The sequence below is a fragment of the Aedes albopictus genome, chromosome 3 (assembly GCF_035046485.1).
Source record: "Aedes albopictus strain Foshan chromosome 3, AalbF5, whole genome shotgun sequence".
In the NCBI taxonomy this organism is placed as follows: Eukaryota; Metazoa; Arthropoda; class Insecta; order Diptera; family Culicidae; genus Aedes; species Aedes albopictus.
In genome coordinates this window covers 64,302,532-64,321,463 of record NC_085138.1, presented here as the reverse complement: position 1 = coordinate 64,321,463, position 18,932 = coordinate 64,302,532, and the positions used below count along the sequence as shown (strand labels likewise).

The 18,932-nt window shown below is 39.1% G+C and overlaps 1 protein-coding gene across 2 annotated transcripts; it reads right to left on the bottom strand.

The window, feature by feature from the left end:
- Positions 1–3,142: 3,142 nt before the first annotated feature.
- Positions 3,143–18,932, bottom strand: LOC109622407 (titin homolog; the record flags this gene model as incomplete). 2 transcript variants are annotated; one of them, XM_062859188.1, is given in 5 exon segments in its annotated part: positions 3,143–3,353; positions 3,685–3,775; positions 3,840–4,151; positions 4,564–5,814; positions 18,503–18,932. In XM_062859188.1, coding segments are annotated over 5 exon segments (2,176 nt in total), but the record flags the coding sequence as incomplete, so codon positions are not given.

Here is an 18,932-nt window from a genome sequence, read left to right as displayed (position 1 = left end):
CCAAGATCGACGTAGCTGCACGGATAAAGCAGGTGCGAGGGCTGCCTTTGCGAGTTTAAGTAATGTATGGAAAAACAATCAGATTAGTCGACGCACCAAAATCCGAATTTTCAATTCGAACCTGAATTCTGTGCTGCAGTATGCTAGTGAAACTTGGTATATAATAGCGGAGAATACTCAACAGCTACAGGTCTTCATCAATAGATGCCTGCGGTATATAATTCATGCACGGTAGTTTAGATTCCCGTTCCGGTCGGGAAAGTTTTCTCGATTCCCTGGGCATAGTTTATCATTGTACTTGCCTCACAATATACAAATTCATGCAATGGCAAACAAAGAAAGCCCTTCAATCAATAACTGCGGAAATGCTCAAAGAACACTAAGTTGAAGAGAAGCTGGCCAAGTTCCAGTAGGAACGAGAAGAAGAGACAGAACAAGGCGATGGATGGCAATGGCCTAGGATGGAGATCTTTCAATTCGGCCCTCTGCACCACCATGGGTACTCAGGACTGAAAGTAAATAAATAAACACAAACGACTGTTCTTTAGGAAGAGCGGCTCACAACAACAGCTGTGTAAAAAAGAATTGCAACGGAAAATCAACAGAATAATAAGATTGAGGTTGAGGATCAAGGGTCGATTAATCAACTTCAGCGTGTACAGCCCTCACTCCAGAAGCACTGAGGGGCCGTTCATAAACCACGTAGACTTTTTGGGGGGAGGGGGGCGGATTGGTCTGACTAAAGTCTACGCTCCATACAAATTTCAAAATTTTTGTATGGACAAAAGTCTACTTTCTAAGATGGTCATATTTTAGTCAACGTGGTTTATGAACAGCCGCTGATGATGCAAGGACGTATTCTATGCGTATCTCGAACGCCAGAACGACCGTTGCGCTAGACACGACATTTGGGTCATCATAGGATACCTAAACGCACAGGTAGGCCTGGAGAAGTAATTCAGACTGACGGAAAGTTCAGCGCCCATCAGTTGACAAGCGAGAACCGCTTACGAATCATCGATTTCGCCACCTCCAACAATATGGCCGTATGTGGCACCTTTCTCAAACACAACCTTCTTTATCGTTAAGCCTGCAGATCACCACAGCAGACGGAATCGCAAATTGATCACGAGACATCAGGACCTAACATAGCGCTAACATCGGCCCTGACCACAACCTGGTGATGGCCAATTGTGCTTCAAATTGTCCGTCATCAACCACCCGGTACGATCTAGAGCGATTGTAACCGAATGTCGCCTCAGCATACGCGCAGTATCTCGTCTCGAGGCAGCAATTTCCAGACAAGAGCGAGGTCAATGTGGCCCCTCTGGAGGACTCCTGGAAAACAGTTGAAACAGGTATCAACGAATCAGCAAACAACATCACAAACGGAACGAATGGAGAAGAACGCATTGCAGACGATAATGCTACAGCAATGAACCCGGCAGAACGTGGAACGTAACAAACACAAGCGGAAACTGCAGACCCGCATATTTCGGAAGAAAAGGCGCCTCATAGACAGTGTTTGGAATTTTATTGCGGATTACTGAGTGGTCTCTACTCAGCTTGTGTTAGACAAGGCGAATGCAACACACGGAACACTTGTACGGATCACAGAGCATTTATTCGGTGTTTCTACAGAAACAGTTGGCTTATAAAATAAAAGAAATTGAATTAAAAACAATAACGCAAGCCTCGAACACGTAAGTTCTACCGGAAGCTCAATGCGTTCCTCCCTTATTTGCAGGAATGAAGATAGCAGCTTCCTGACGGACGAACGTGAAGTGATTGAAAGGTAGAAAATGCACATTGATAAGCACCTGAATGGCGAAGAGAATGTAGACATGGAGTAACATGGCAACGGACGAAAGCCGTTTACTATTTAAGGCAATTTGAACGAATGAGTTAGTGGAAAGTTCTCAGGCCGGCTTCATCGACGGCCGGAGGACAACGGACCAGATCTTCACCACACGGCAAATCCTCCAAATCGTACTTGAACTACAGAGAAAATGGCGACCCGAACAACAGCTAGTTGAGTTGGTCCCCCTTCCTCATCCAAGAGCTTGAGTTCAACGGGTAGTCTAAGTACTAACCAGGACTCGAGCCTCCAGGGGAGAGTGAACAACTTAAGGCGGTAGCTGGTGGAACGCTCGAAGTCATCCCCTAACGAGCGTACCGCGAAGGTAAGGAAGAGAGAGAATGAGTTTTTAGTGGGTCGATCCCCACATCACCCGAGGAACCACCTCTTGGGTATCTGATCAGCAGATTTTCTCATTTTGAGAAAAAAGGGCTATGGAAAATCATGGACGAAAACTGCTTTCTTGGGAAGCTGATCAAACTGCTCAAGGCCGATGGACGGTGTGCAAAACTGCGCGAGGGTTTCGGGTGAACACCTGCCTAAACGCGAAGCAGCAAAGGTTGGAATGGTGGTGAATGCGACAAAAACAGGTAGGCAGAACCTAGAGTGACTGAAAGGGAAAGTGACGTCATGTTCCAATTTTTGACAGGTCTCCTGCTCGTTTGGAACAGGAATTTGTATGGATTTGACATCTGATCGCTGTTCCAATTTTGACATTGACGCCACTCCTTGGTCGACCCACATAGCATTGACGATCTAACGCAAAGCTAATAAAGGCAAGTGGCGTTTTTCTATAACAGTAATATACGCACCCTACAATAAATTACTAATGATACAAATGGAAGACTGTTAGGTACCTTTCATATAATGCATTACCCAGAAATACGTTATGTTTGCTTCCATAGTTTAAAATTCCGGTATGTACCTAACGTTTGATCGCCAATCAGCCCACACAGTACATACACTCGAACAAGAAGAAGAACACTACAAATTAATTGCATGTATCAGGCGACGCTCGTTAATTTCACTGTCGAGATTGTCCAGTTATCGATCGGAAGCTGTGTTTCTAAAGTATGATAATCACAAAAGATGGAATGTTCTTTTTGCTCTACCTTCAGTAATCAGTGGCAGGATAATTATTCACTGGAATGAAAAAAAAGTTATATTTCAAAAACTCTCCATTTTAGCTCGATCTGTCCGGACCCAACGTAGCACACAGTGCAATGGTTGCATACACCCTGCAGCAGTATAGGCTATCTTTCAAAACCAAAAAAAAAAAAAATCTTCCGTATCCTATGCCTTTATACAATGGATCTAAAAGTTACTAATAAAATAGACGTAATGCTAGAAAATAACTTACAAAAAAGGTACGACAACTTGGTTCGCCTTCTCCTGAACTAGTACTACGACGACGACGACGGCGACGGCTGCGAAAGCATCTTGACCATGAAGAGAAGTGACACTTCTGCGCCGTTTTCAATACCGTACTTGGAGTCTGCAAGAGGAAAAAGTGTATCAGAGTTATTCATTTGAATTGATAGAAGATTTTTCTGTGCTTGATTGGGTCTATTGTTATTCTCCCAAATTTTTCGTTACATCAAAATGTTACATTATCGAAAAGTTAGTCGAATTGAATGAAGACAAGTAGAACATCGATTTATCTTGAACAATGCAACGAATCGATGAAGAGAAACCGATAATTGCAGATATGCCTGTATGATACTAAGCACGAGTTGCATAATGTGCATTATGCAGCTGAAATGAGTTGTATTAGGAATCAGTGGGTAAAAATAGACAACTGAGATCTATAAGACGTGATTACTTACTTTCTGGCAGCATCAAAAAGTCACCACTTGCTATTGAAATCTTATTACCATTTAGATAAAACGAAAGATTGCCCGCAATAACGAGAAATTTCTGTAAAATAATAAACAAAAATTATAGTATGATGCGTTCGACATATTTCAGGCAAACTACTCACAAGTAGGAAATTCGAAGTCTTGGTCAGCTTTTTGACCGCCGAAGGTGCGAACCTCAGGAAGCCAAAATTTTCGCTTTCGGAGCGAAGGTAGAACGAATACTGTATTCCATTGTGCTCCTTGAAGCTCAGATGCTGCAACGAGTATTGCACGAGATCGCCCACGACGGGTAAACGCGGATCCTCGTCCAGGTTTCCGTGCATCAGCTTGTGGATCCACCCATAGGTATCTAGCTTCTCCTGCATCAGGCGGTCAGTGGATGCCACGGGTTCCGTGGCGGCAGGGACAACCGGGGTGTTTGGTACTTCCTGTTGCTGATTGAGAAAAAATATCATATTAAAATACTGTTCTTTATGTGTGGGTAAATGATTTTATTCTGCCCTATGAATTCATTCGGGTGGGTGGACACGAATGTCAACCCATTTGGTAAAGTGTCTGTAAAGTGTTTTCTGTTATTATATTAACATTGTACAGTCAACTTTCGTTCGTTGCACTACTAAGCTCTTAGTCCAGTTAGTGAAAGACTTTCACTAACTGGGCTGAGTTTTCAGCTGTCAAATAATATCTAACAATAAAAATTCAGGGCAAATTGTGCTTCACGTCAAAAAGTGACGTTTTAATTGGGCTATAGCCCACCTAACGAGCGCCCAGTTAAAATGTAGCCCACCTAAACGTAGACCGAAAGTTGACTGTATCTGTATTTAGAACTGATATGTATTAAATTACCTGGATACTTACCGCGATTTGCTCCGCTTCATTATCGGGCCGGTTCCGCTTGGACGTTATCGGTTCTTCCGGTTCCTCCTGGGTGCGCTTCCGATTTCCAGCTTTGGGCACTGCTGTACTGCTCGCGGTTGATGACGTTGCTTTAGTTTTCTTTTTCCCGCGTTTTTCCTCCTCAAAGCGGTGCTGTGCTTGCAACAATTCTTCCGCGGTCATTTGCCGATAGACGGGTTTATCGTAAACGGAATTTACGAGGGGATTCATAACCACAGCTGCCTTTGCCAAACGACGTTGACGACTACCGCGCCGTACCGGTTGCGATTCAGATTCCACTTCTTCGCGACTCGATCCTGATCGACCGCCAACCTTTTTGTTGCGAACCCGTTGGTTGTAACGATCTTTCTGCCTCTTTCCCGGAATCCACGTTTCATCGGTTTCATCCGTCCGATCCTGATAGTATCTCCCTAACCACCAGGGTTTCTTCTCCGGCTTTTCAGTTGTATGCTTTTCAGGATGCTCTTCTGTCTTTTTCCGTTTTGATCGTTTACTAGTGCTTGGTACGGGATCATGCGGTACAAGAATCGGTGGTTCATTATCGCTAATTTCGACAGCTCCCCTCTCACCGCCAAATGGCTCTAGGGCTGGAGGTTCATCGACCGATCCATGTCTTAAACTACGCTTCTTGAACGGTAAATTTTCTGCATCTTTCCTGTTTTCGGAAGAACCAACATCGTCAGTGGATGACGAGGACACCGGCGGAACTGATTCAGTACTTTCAATCGCATCAATTTCAGGCGCATCTTGAACATTCACTGGTGCCTCGATTCCACTGGACGTTGAAGTCACCGCGGCTTCACGTGATTCGGAATCAGTACTTTCCTTAACTTGGGCCGGCTGTTTAGCCTTTGAGGGTTCCTCACTTTCGGCTGATGGCGACGTTGCCGATTCTGTTGGTTCAATGTCTGGTAACGACGACTGGGGCGGCGCAGGTTCGCCAGTGTTCGACGTCGATGATACCGATTCGAGTACATCGTGAACTGTTGATGGAGTACGGGATTCAGTTGGTTCTTTACCATTTTGCAAAACATCACATCCGTTTGCTACCGGTTCCTCAATGATCTCAGTAATTTGAGCCAATGGTTCGGTAACAATAGGGACCCTACGTGGCCTTCCTCGCTTCTTCTTATTTTCAATTCCGGTTTGAGTATTTTCGACATTATCAGTGGTAAGCTGTTTCCGAGATACAATCCGTTCCTGAAATATGAAGGGATTTTTTAAAGTGTTTATTTGTTGTTAGGTTTTAGTATCTTGTACCGACTTTTCGAACAATCTAAGCAGAATACCCTCTTCGAATAAGTGTAATCAGTTTTGTACGTTTTTATTCCGCCCTATTTTGCTTATCCTGACAGATACGCGTATTTCGACTACCACTTGTAATCTTCCTCACTGACACTGAGGAAGATTACAAGTGCTAGTCGAAATACGCGTATCTGTGAAAGGATAAGCAAAATAGGGCGAAATTAAAAGTTACAAAACTGATTACACTCATTCGAAGGTTTTAGTACTATGTTGTAATAGTTTGAAAATATTCGGTTTTGAAACAAACTCCTCTCAATAAAACACGAGGTAGACTGTTTTGCATTGATGGAACTTCCAAAACCATACAGATTGTTAAACTCTAAATCTACTTTACAATCACAAAGAGTTAAATTTCAAGTTTGGTCACCAGTGCAGAAAACGTCATTTCAACATATCTGGATTCAATCACCTAACAGCTCATTTCAGAAGCTGAACCTGAAAATATGGTAGGTATCCCGAGCAGGGAATGAGAACAAACCTATAACAAATTGATAACTCATTTTATTATTGATAGCAAAATGAAATCAAAATAAGTTTTCTTTCCGAATTGTTTTTATTTAATATCAAATTGAGATATCATTTTGTTATAATTTCAAAAACTCAATGATAACAAGATTTGATTTCAAAAATCCAAAAAAGGTTTAATATGCTTTATTAATATTAATTATATTCACAAAATATTTGTTAAACCTACCAGAGTATTTTACTTACATATTGACACAAAATTTATAGTTTGCTGATTCTGGGTAATGGTCATGCTATTGATTTAAATTGGCTTGAACTTTAGTAAGCCTTTTAGGTTGACTGGATATTATCGACAGGTTTGTTCTCTTCGTTATGAGGGGGTATTCATCGGCCAAGTTGCCTGAAACTTGGTTGTATAGCTTGGTTGGGAAAGATTTGAGGCCAACTTTGAATTCAACAGGTTTCAAAAAGCCTTCCATGACGAAGAGAACAAAACTACCCAGAATACAAAAGTTCCCAGATATCAGTTATTTCAATCTAAACATATTGTCAAATATTTTTAAATTCTATATTAAAGGCAAATGAAGTTAGATATGGCCAACCAAAGTAAATCACGGTCATTCTACTCTTGAAGGTCACATATTTTACCTTTATAAAGTATTCTCGCGCGAAAAAGGATTCATTGTAGCTCTGTACCAAAATGATGAATCTCGTGATGTTTTGAAAATAACACAGATATTTATCATACATGAAAATGATGAATGCCATTTCACTTATTGTTATGCCAAACGGCCATTTTACCAATCGACTGTTATGCCAGATTATGCCATTTGGCCATTATGCCAAAATACTATGCCAAACGACATTATGCCATACCCGATAGAATTATTGTAGTAAAATATTTTTCCTATCGGATGCCTTTTTTTTTCAATGTCATCAATTTCCCGGGTAACGAGGGAAAAAGTTGAGAAGCCGAATGCGACTCAATTCGTTGCTCGATGTCATTCAATTTGAGTCCCGATGCCTGTAGCTCTGGGATGTCGTAAACATCTCCCACATACGTTTTGCTGCAGTGCATATAATCAGAAGGAAAAGCTGAAATATAATTTCCTATACAAAAATATTGAGGGCAGTTGTCCTTTGACTCCAAATTTACTATTCTTTGTCACTTCAATGTCTATCATTGATCTTTTAGTTGAATCATGGTATAGTTATGCTGCATATCTATGAGGATATTATATCCGATTTCCATACAATTTTTCTTCGTTTAGACTCCAAATTAGAAATGACTGTTGATGAAATGTTAATGTTACAATCGATAATACTACGCCATTAATAGGTGCCATATTCTGATGATATCGTATCAAACAAAACAAGTTTTCAATCACGAGATTCTTCTAAATTTAAAATAAAATCTATATTTTTACTTATTCATGTAAATTAATGCCTAATAAAATATCAAAATGAATACTAAATTTGTTATTAATTTTTAGTTATTACCCTTTAGATTTGATAACTCCCTAAGAACTGTGTATGATATCAAGTCGTAAAATGTAGATAACAAAATGAGATATTAATTTGTTATCAATTCTGATTTCAATTAGATATTCCAGTACATTATTTAGTTATCATTTTTGTTATGTTAACACTTAAGTCATACAAAATGAAAACTCACTTTGTTATCAAAATTCGTGATATCTAAATAACTCAATTTGTTTTCAATTAGTTCTCATTCCCTGCTCGGGATTGGTTCCCTTCTTAAGCATGTGGCTCCCATTTTCATCCTACGAAAAACAAAGGATTAAAGCGCTGTTTATTTTGTTTCTTATTTTTGTATTTTTTGTTAGAAGTGAGCACCCATGAAAACAAAAAGAACGGAATCAATCGGTGCCGTAATCGCTTGTTTTCGAATAGGATGAATATGGGACCGTGAGATTAATGATGGCACACATACCCTATATGAAAAAAACATCAATTTTACTAGACAGTCGCGAAAAAACCGCTCTCACTTTAATATTCAAAGTCAATGTCATCGACTATCTTCGAAAATCATCATCAAGATGAATAGCAATTGGCATTTTCGAAAGTAGTCGATGACATTTACGTTAAATATTGGTGATAGAGCGGGTTTTCTGTGGCTTTCTTGTAGAACTGATCTAGTCGCTCAAGTTTTTTATATACTATTGTTTTAGGTTCAGCTTCTGAAATGAGCTGTAGGTGATTGAATCTACAGTGTATCAAACAATTGTCCGTACAGCAATGTTTTGGTCAAAAAAAAAATCATTTAGATGATTATAACTTTTTTATAAGTCAATCAAAAACGTTGAAATTTTGACCAATTATAACCCATATATTAAAGCTCCATTGGTAGAATTATGAGCGAGATCGAATAAGTTTTCCTTAAGTTATAGAACTTTTAGTAAAACTTATAACATTTTTGAATACATTTTTAAAACATTATATCTCAATATGTAATTGATGAAACTTTTTCAATATTTTTCGTATTAGGGGTAGGCGGGGCATAATGAGCAGGTGGGGCATAATGAGTACCTTGTATTTTCACTGTAAATCTTCAAATTAACAAAACAAATTGCTTGATTGTAGCCTAATTATCTAAAATCCAATGAGTTGATGACAAAATATTAGTTGAAAAATTAATCAAAATGCGTAAAGTGGTCATGTACTGGGAAAATATTATAAGAATCAGGTGACCTAAAATAAGGTTTTGGGAATCGAAATCACAGCTTACTGGGCATCTATCGATTTTCTTGATATTCCATACGCCAATGAAATGTATTTGTAACACTTTTCAACTATTTGTATAATTATTTTGTTGAAAAAATATGCTTCAAAGAGGGTGGGGCAAAATGAGCAACTGGTGAAAAAATAATGAAAATGGTAAACATCTTCAACAAACGAATTTTAATTATGGTTTTCTCTGTTTTGATGCATATAGTAAGGTTTTGTCTGTAACTTTCAATTTATTAGCTTGGAAATTTCAGTATCTTTATATTATCACTGTTTAAAAATTCCTCAATAGAAGACTCCTTGAAACCCTACAGTTCCCTACAAATTAAACCCCGCAATCCCTTCAAATTCTCATTGATTGTTGACGGTATGCTTTAATATTAGCAAGAATAGTCAATTAGCATTTGATTGTGTACAAAACTGGTATTGATCATCCTGCCCCACCTAGGGTGCTCATTATGCCCCACATTATGCCTACAGCTTATACCTAAGGCTTTCATATGCAGCTTCGTTTAAGGTTTTATATTCACTACAAAAAATATGAAAAATCTGTACATGTTCAGAGTGGAAATTAATGACACATTCCAGCGTAACGGGACACCGCGAGGAACTAACTTTCGTGAACAAATGACGTCTGCAATCAATTATAATGTTCATGATCATATGGTTTAACAGGTTTTATAACAAGCTTATTAGATGTACTTGCTGATGCAATACTTGTTCTATGGGGTTTTGGTTCCAATTTACTTTATATAACATGTTACATTTCGTAACGGGACACCATCGCAGAAATCTTCTTTTTAAAATTTCCTATCTGATATGCGTATATTAGCTCTGTTATGAAGTTTTGAATAATAGAGTCTTCTAGACATTTCTTCTTTGGATTGATGTGAACAAGATTGCCGAAGTGAGTTTTACTGAGAAATGTATAGTTTTGGAAATATTCTTGATTTAGTTTTGGGAGCGCAGCGTTACGCTCGCGTGAAAACAGTGTTTTGCAAATGGTGTCCCGTTACGGCTAAAGACATCTAGTTGTAGATTGAGTGCTTTGCTAGATATAATGTTGGTGTCTTCGGCAATATTTTTCAGATAGATAGTAGCTGTCCGGCGGGACACCAATAGTCCTTCAAACCCACTCGGCCCTATGGTGGCCATCGGAATGGGCCCTGGGGAACCTGTTTCGAGTTTTATTTAACCTTCACGTATCCGACCCTCTACAACTCATTTTCAAAATGCTGGCATTGCGCCAATTTTCATCCGATTTTTTTGAAGTCGCCCTATATTGATCATAAATTGGAGCTAGTTTATTATACTCAAGTGGCCATGCAATATCCGGAACCATTCCGGAGATATTCCAGATTGTGCTGAGGTCAGGGGGTTGTCAAAATGGCTGAAAGTGATTATTTCGTATGTTGTTGTGTTTGAACCATCGATTTTCAGCGAAATTTTTGTTGCGAATAGTGAAACACAACTGCTATAACCAGATTTGAATCAGTTGGCCCATCCGGATTCCCGTGACAGGTTCCGCGGGGCCTCATTGGGGACACTTCTGGCTTTCAACCTAAACATGCCGTGCGACATATCAATCTTCATGATTTCGAATGACTGAGTCAGAAACGATAGACCACAGACAAACAGACGTAACACTGGCGAAATTTCTATCGACCATGCTTTTAACGATCATTTTATATCTTCATAGTTGTCGCTTTCACAACCAAAGGCGGGCACATCGTTTTTATTTGCGTTTGACGTTTAACACTAGCGCTTTCTGTTGACGATATTGCACAACGCAGTGCTCCGTGAAACATTTCCACCAGGTGATGGTAGGGTGAACTGGGCGATGATTTTCACGAAAATTGTTCTAGGTGTTACGTCTGTTTGTCTGTGGATAGACTGAAGTATGTATCAACTAAATGGCCACCTCGGAACATTTAGCACAGGCTCCACAGGGGTGTCATCGGGAACATTTCTGGTTTGTAACCAACACATGCCGAGCGACGTATTAATCTTTATTTCGAAAGAATGGGATAGAAAAAATTGACTTGATTATATATCAACTGATATGGCCGCTTCGTAACATCTGGAGCAGGTTCCGCGGGGGCCTCTCAAACACACCACACACGAAATAATCACTTTTAGCCATTTGGCAAAACAGATCCCTTTCCCACCCCCTGACCTCAGTACAATCCGGAAATCTCTGGAATGGTTTCGGATACTACATGGCCATTTGAGTGTAATAAATAAGCACCAATTTATGATCGATCGAAGGCGACATCAAAAAAAAAAAATCGAATGAAAATTGACAAAATGCCAGCATTATGACAATGAGTTATCGGGGATCGGGTACGTGAAGTTTAATTGTACAGGGTGCGGCAGGAAAAAATGCGAAAAGTTCAAGGCACTATTACACACTAAATTTTGGATATATTTGTATATTTTTTCATGACAGTGTCTCAGTCAATGTCTATATTCCAGCACTGAAAAATAAAAATAAACATATTTGATATTTAACATGTGATAATGTAGGCCTAATAAGCGGATATCAATAAACTGCGCGCCCAATGGTCATTAAACAAAATGACTATAACAGTAACAAAATTAGCTCAAATTCGATGAACAACCAGACCACACTGATCCAGATCCATGTAGTTTCACATACCAGATGAAATAAGTACATATATTTGATGATATCGTAGAGAAAATCAAAAAATTTGTTTTATCAGATGCGAAATTTAGCGACCTGTGCGATTTTTTGCGGTTTGAAAATTCTGGTTGTCTTCATCTTCAGGCGCCGCCCTGTAAAGGTTAGTGACCAAAATGGGATTTTTTTTAATTAACTTTTCAGAAAACTAGCCTATTTTAGATCATGGAACGTTGAAACATAGATTGGTTATGGTCAAATGGACGAAAATGAGGTTTGAAGTTGGAAAACACTTTCGCATTTTTTCCTGCCGCATACTGTATCTCCAAAACTATGGTTGTGCGACGTATCTATCTTCTCGGTTTTTTTCCACATTCTACATTATAATGATCCGAAGAAGATTCAATGATATCTATAGTACATTCTTCCAACACAGTCTTTTCAAGCATATGTCGCATGTTGCTTTAATCCTTTATTGGAAGGCTCATGCGCCTTGGGAATAAAGGAGCCAATTTTCGTTGAAATAAATTTTACATTTTAAAAGGGATTTTTCTTTTATTCTATGTTAGTTTTGGGGAACCGTTGAACTTGCCGTTTGGTCGAGGTTAGAGAGAACAAAGTTTTTTTTTTTAAGGGATGGGATATTTAGCTAACGACAACCAGTAAGCTGCCGTGAATCGCAAGTCAGTCCCATCAGCATTTTGGGCAAAAATGAGTTAATGGCCGTTTTCGAGCTTTCTTCGGATGATCTTTCAGCTGCGTGCAAAAAAATATATAGTTTGTTCAGTAAAATTGAAAAACAACAGCAAGTCAGATTGTCCCATAATGAAATGTAATCGCAAGTCAGTCCCATTACGAACTCGTCCACCCTCTAGTACAAAACCTAACACTATTTTAGCCAGTTTTTTATTTTTCGCTGTTACGTTATCACGTTTGAAACAATATGTTAAAGTTTCGTGATGATCGCAGAAGTTTTCAATTCATGGCGATTTTTTCGAGTTTCACATAGAAATCGAATTTGAAAACTTCAGAGGCCATTTTCTCAATGCTTACTTTATACATATGGGACTGACTTGCGGCGAATTCACTGACTTGCGAATTCACTGACTTGCGAATTCACGGCAGTAAGGGAGTTGATATTTAGCTAACGACAACCAGTAACGATACAAACAAACGGATTTCGAGAAGAAAAAAAGTTGACAACCAAAACGACAAGAGGGAGGTCGCTAGACTTTCAATCAACGGTTACTAATTTATGTTATCACAAAAAGTAATGCTACGCCATTTTCGTGATGCATTTGACACTTTTTTTTCAATAAGAACATAAGCTTAAAAATATGTTTGTCGTCATAAAAGTAAATTATACGGTTATGAATGGGGTAAAGAAGGAACGCCAACCATCACTTCGGGATCTTCAAGTTTTGAACGCTGTGTGATTCTATAAACCTTTTTATACATCATGGTGGTAATTCATAGGACATGTTAAAAAGTTTATAGCTTTTAAAGAGTATGCTGTCATCACAAAACTTAATAAAACATCACTTTCATCACATCACATCATACTGATCCACCAGAACACCTGCCCTTTCCGTGGAGAGCTGAGGAGTGGGCTTTGTTCCAGTAGGGGCGTTACACCAAGAAGGATAATGAAAATATATACACCCTATAATATCATTTCATCATGGTTACAGATTTTTGGTTAAATATTTGATCAAACCAAACTTATTTATCCACTTATGAATGCCTTTAAAATTTTCGTAACGGGACACCATATCTACGCACCCATTGTAACGCCTAAGATAACGCGTCGATCAAGGTAACCCATATGTTGGAAGAAAGGTCTCCACGAGTACTAAGAGAATCCTGAAAATCATTTTTCAAAAGCTAGTCGTAACGGGACACCATTAAATTGCGGCTATTGCAAAAAGTGCTTAAAACATATCAAAACCCATTTTTATGAAAAGTGTCCTTTGGGTGTATAAAATACACGTTATTATACTACATTAATGAAAACTAGGTATAATGTTTTCGAACTTTACCGTGCCAGCAGGCATATTGGAAAATTATCAATGAAAAATTTCATTTTTCTTACATAAAATGCTATTATTTCACCTAGCTATTCAAATACGTAACCAGTCAAATTTTAAGTAAAACAAATGGTTTTCCTAAGATTGAATCTACCCGTTTTCATATGCTGGAAAGCTTTGGGCGAAACAATCACTTTGATATTTCACCCCCTTGGCGTAGAGGTGCGTGGAATGTGTCTAATCATATTTTGATCAATAAAAGTGCCAAGTGTTTTCAACTATTTCAAACTCTCTTAATGATATATTTTTAAACAGGACCTACTAAACTACATATGAAGAGTAGGTCCTATGAATTTTTTTGATCAGTTAATGCACTTTTATTGGTGGAAAACGTTTGGCAGATTATATATGCAAAATATGGTAAATTTTAAAACATCGTCAACTACATACGCACATTTTTTATATTTTTGTAGTGAATATAAAACCCCAAACATGGCTGCATATGAAAGCCTTAGGTATAAGATGTAACACAAAAAAAATGAAAAAAAAATCATCGAGTACATATTGAGATATAATGTTTTAAAAATGTGTTCAAAAATCTTATAAGTTTTACTAAAAGTTCTATAACTTATGGAAAACTTATTTGATCTCGCTCAAAATTTTACCAATGGAGCTTTTATATATGATTCATGATTGGTCAAAATTTCAGCGTTTCTGATTGACGCATAAAAAAGTTATTAACATTTGAATGAAAAATTATTTTGACATAAAATTTGCTGTACGGACAATTGTTTGATACACTGTAGGTATATCGAAATGACATTTTCAGCATTGCTTCTAACCTTGCTTTTTTGTATGAAAATCTTAAAATTTTTGTATGGACCGTAACGCTCGGCCGTACTCCCCCTCCCCCAAAACGGAGTCTGTGTCATTTGGCATAAAATCATTTGCAGTTTACCTTCTACTTTGCTCTGCATCGGACGCAGCAGTAGCTTGCTCCCGGTCGATTGTCGTATTGTACTCAAGCTGTAGACTTTTGTTTGGATCGGCTTTGCCCGCGCGTTTTTTTTACACGCGCTTGTCGGTACTGTTTGCCATGGATTCAGTTTGCAAAACGGTGCAATTCAAGTTTCCCGTAGGAGCCGCACAACCTTCTTGGGCGGAGATTGCAGACTTCGCAAAACGATTGCATTCGGATCTAATGCAAATGGAAACTGTGTATCGACTACCAGGCAGGATACTATGCATCAAGTATAAAACCGAAGAAGCAATGGAAACTATGCTGCGGCGGCGCACGGAGGCAATTAAATTTCATTATACGGATGGAAAGATTGTGGATGTACGTTTAGCTGTAGCGGGAACAAAGAGCACCTACGTGCGTGTTTTTGACATCGCTCCGGAGGTGCCCGACAGCAGCTTAGAACTGGCGTTTTCTATGTATGGAACAGTGGAAAGTATTACTCGGGAGAAGTTTCCCCCCGGTTTAGGACTGGACCACTTACACACCGGTGTTCGGGGATTGTTCGTGGATATAGTAAACGAGATTCCTGCGTCTCTAGAAATCTGTGGCTGGAAGGTGAGGATATTCCATGAAGGGCTCAAGAATAAGTGCTTTCTGTGCGGATTGGAGGGACATTATAAAGGAGCATGTACTCAACGGAAAACCAAACAAAGGAACAAGAACGTTGGATCGGTATCATATGCAGGAGTTGTGGCATCCGGAGCGTCGGCGTCGTCCGACGATGTGCAGATAATCGAAGAAGATATCATAGTGGAAGAAGCCATTCTAGTAGATACAGAGACCGCAAAGGAAATAGAAAAAAATGAGCATCTACGGAAAGAAGAAGAAGAAGCAGAGAAAACCAGACAACAGCAGGAAAAAATTCTGACGGGTATATCTAAAATTGCCAACGCGTTTCAGACGGCAATGGACAGACAGGAGGCGAATGAACGAAGGTTTAAATTTGCCGCAACGCCATCAACATCAACGGAAATGGTGCGTCCGAAGAAGACAGCGAGAAAAAGTTAAATAGTTCTTAGCTCCTCTTATTTTGTAAATTTATAAATTTGCACAATAGCGATAATCGGCTCCGTAAAGTGCTAGGCACGTATGAGCCTGTTAAATAAATGAATTGAAAAAAAAAAATCATTTGGCATAAGGCCGTTTGGCATAAGGTCACTTGGCATAAAGACATTTGGCATAACGGTCATTTGGCATAATGGACACTTGGCATAATAAAGAAGGGTGCATTTCGATTATGCCAGATGTCCATTATGCCAAATGATCGTTATGCCAAGTGACCTTATGCCAAACGACCTTATGCCAAATGTCCCGCTCCCCCCAAAACGTTAGGTAATTTGTGAACGGCGCCTAAATTACTGTAAAACATCGCCTCGAATATGAAACTCCTTAATAATGGTAATCATGCTGTGTATGACCGAGCAACCACAAGATGTCAGTAGTGAGCAAACTTCAAACAGGAACAAACACGATGCCGTCGCGAGTGGTCAATAGTGTGGGTCATCGGAACCTTTTTCTCAGATCAAAGCGTTTTTGGTTCCGTTTCGGTTCCTGGATATTTGTGCAAAATTTGAGCACGATCGGTTGCGTCTACACTTTACGCATTGCAATTGAAATTTGTATGGGATTTTGTATGGGAAAACATACTTTTTTTGCATTTTAGCCATAAGTTGAAAAAGTTTGTCTGAAACTTTTTAACCGATACTGTAAAATGATAGCCGAAGATGCTCTGTACATCTTTGTTGAAGGCCGCAAAGCGATTCGATGCTTGTGAAAATAGTTATAACCAACGAACCGTATGCATGTGTTTATGTTTTAACATGTAAAGGAATAACAATAGCAACGTAATCATACTGATTCGCCAAGCAATGCCAACGCTATAAGGTTTTTCATAAGCATCAGATCACTTTGCGGTCTTCGACAAAGTTTTTCAGGACACCCTAGGCTATGTTTTCACTTTATCGGTTACACGATTTTAGAAAAATTCGAGCTTGTTATGAGAGAAATGCAAAAAAGTGTGTTTTCCCATGTAAAACCCCATACAAACTTCAAACGCGATGCGCAAAACGTAGACAAATTTTGCACACTTATTTGGGTCCTGAAATGGGATCAAAAAAGCTTTGATATGATGGGATACCATTAAATTTTTCATTTTTCCATATAAACGATGACCCACTCTAGTGGTCAATCGACCAGCTTCCAAATACCTACTTGAATCAATCGCTAAAAAGGTTATCGATATGAAGTGAGCAGAGCAGAATCCCAATAAACCAGAAATCGCATGAGGATACACGCAGTACTTCGTATTAAGTACTATTTTAAGTTACTATCGTATATGAATGCATATAAATTTGTTAAAGTGTGCATACAAACTCGCATAAACTATAATCGTTTGTTAATATAATGCGATTTATAATGTGATAAAAATGAAAAAGGTGCTGTTGGACTGGGGATGCATTACCAAAAAGCTATAGCCATCATTTTGGTTACAAAGTCATCGTTTTTATTTTGTGTCCCTGATAATCAACAATGTTTGTTTCTTTTTTTTATCACGGGATTTTCTGCCGTTGGCAGGAATAGAAAAAATACATTTTGCTGCAGACGCCACGCGCATGCATGCGATTCCACCGATCCCGTTATCACACGATCAGATGCGTGCGTGAGAATGTATGGGAAAATGGGAGGTCAACTAACGTTTTAATCGATATATCATTGTTGCGGTCAATGCACACCTAAATTTTTGAATGTTTTGGAAAGCTTAGACTCTCAGGTTTTTAATGATGAGTTCGGATTTGAAATCGGTAATTGCGAACACAGCGAAAATCGTAATTTAGTGATAAAATTCAAAATGGCGACCAAATCCAAAATTTTTCAACTTCAAATGAAAGGTCTATACCTTCCCTTTATAGAAAAGTGAAGTTTTGTAAACGTTACAAATTTTGAGATATTATGCGACAAATTAGGTGCAATTTGATGAAAAATCATCATTTTTGTCACCTTGTCAGCCCCTTGCCAAGCGAGTGGTCCATCAATTTAACCCAACCAAAGTGGTTTTCATCCTTTTTTATCATATTCTAGCGAATAAGCAAGGAAAAAAAATGAAATCCCAGACCAGTGCTTTCGTCATATCTAAATTCAATCACCTACACTGCCGTGAATCGCATATCAGTCCCATCTTTGCTGGATTTCCTATGCAAATGGGACTGATATGCGATTCAGGGCAGTACAGCTCATTTTAGCAGCTGAACCTGAGAATATGGTATATGAAAAACTTATGCGGCTAGACCAGTTCTGCAAGAAAGTCACGGAAAACCCGCTATTTTTCGAATGTTTAAGGTAAATGTCACGGACTACCTTTGCAAAATTCCAAATGATATTCACCGTGAATATCATTGGCATTTTTCGAAGGCAGTCCGTGACATTTACCTTAAATATTCGAAAAATAGCGGTTTTTCCGTGACTTTCTTGCAGAACTGGTCTAGTCGCACAAGTTTTTCATATACCATATTCTCAGGTTCAGCTACTAAAATGAGCTGTAGGTGATTGAATTTAGATATGACGAAATGAATTTTTCAGCACTGTCCCAGACTTTATGTGAATGGCAGCCTGGTTTCAGCGAGAATTACTCAGAGGGAGCTCAATAGGAATACAGTTAGGTACTGATGCAATATTAAAACTTACCTCTTTTTCGCGTTCGATTTCCGCTGGCTGATTCATCACTTCCGATGTAATTTGCTGTGTATGTTCTCCATTGCTGGATGTCAGTCTTATCTCCGCATCCACTTCGACCCCCACTTCTGCAGGCTTCTCTTCGGCAGCCTTTTTCGCTTTCAGCCGGAGGCTTCTTGCGCCCTGAACACCCGTATTGGACGACTCTTCTCCTTTGGAACCGTTACGCTTGCGAAGGGGTCTACCAGGCTTAGACTGAACTTTTTCCACATTCGGTACATTTTGAGGATTTGATTCCTTCTCTGGTTCAACGTTTTTGGCAGCATCGTTGGTTTCGACTGGATCGTTGGGACCGTTCAATAGCTTCTCCAGTTCTTCGGGTGCCGATTGAATTTTTTCGTTCTCGGCGAAACCGGTAAAAATGGGTTCGTTGCTATCTGAA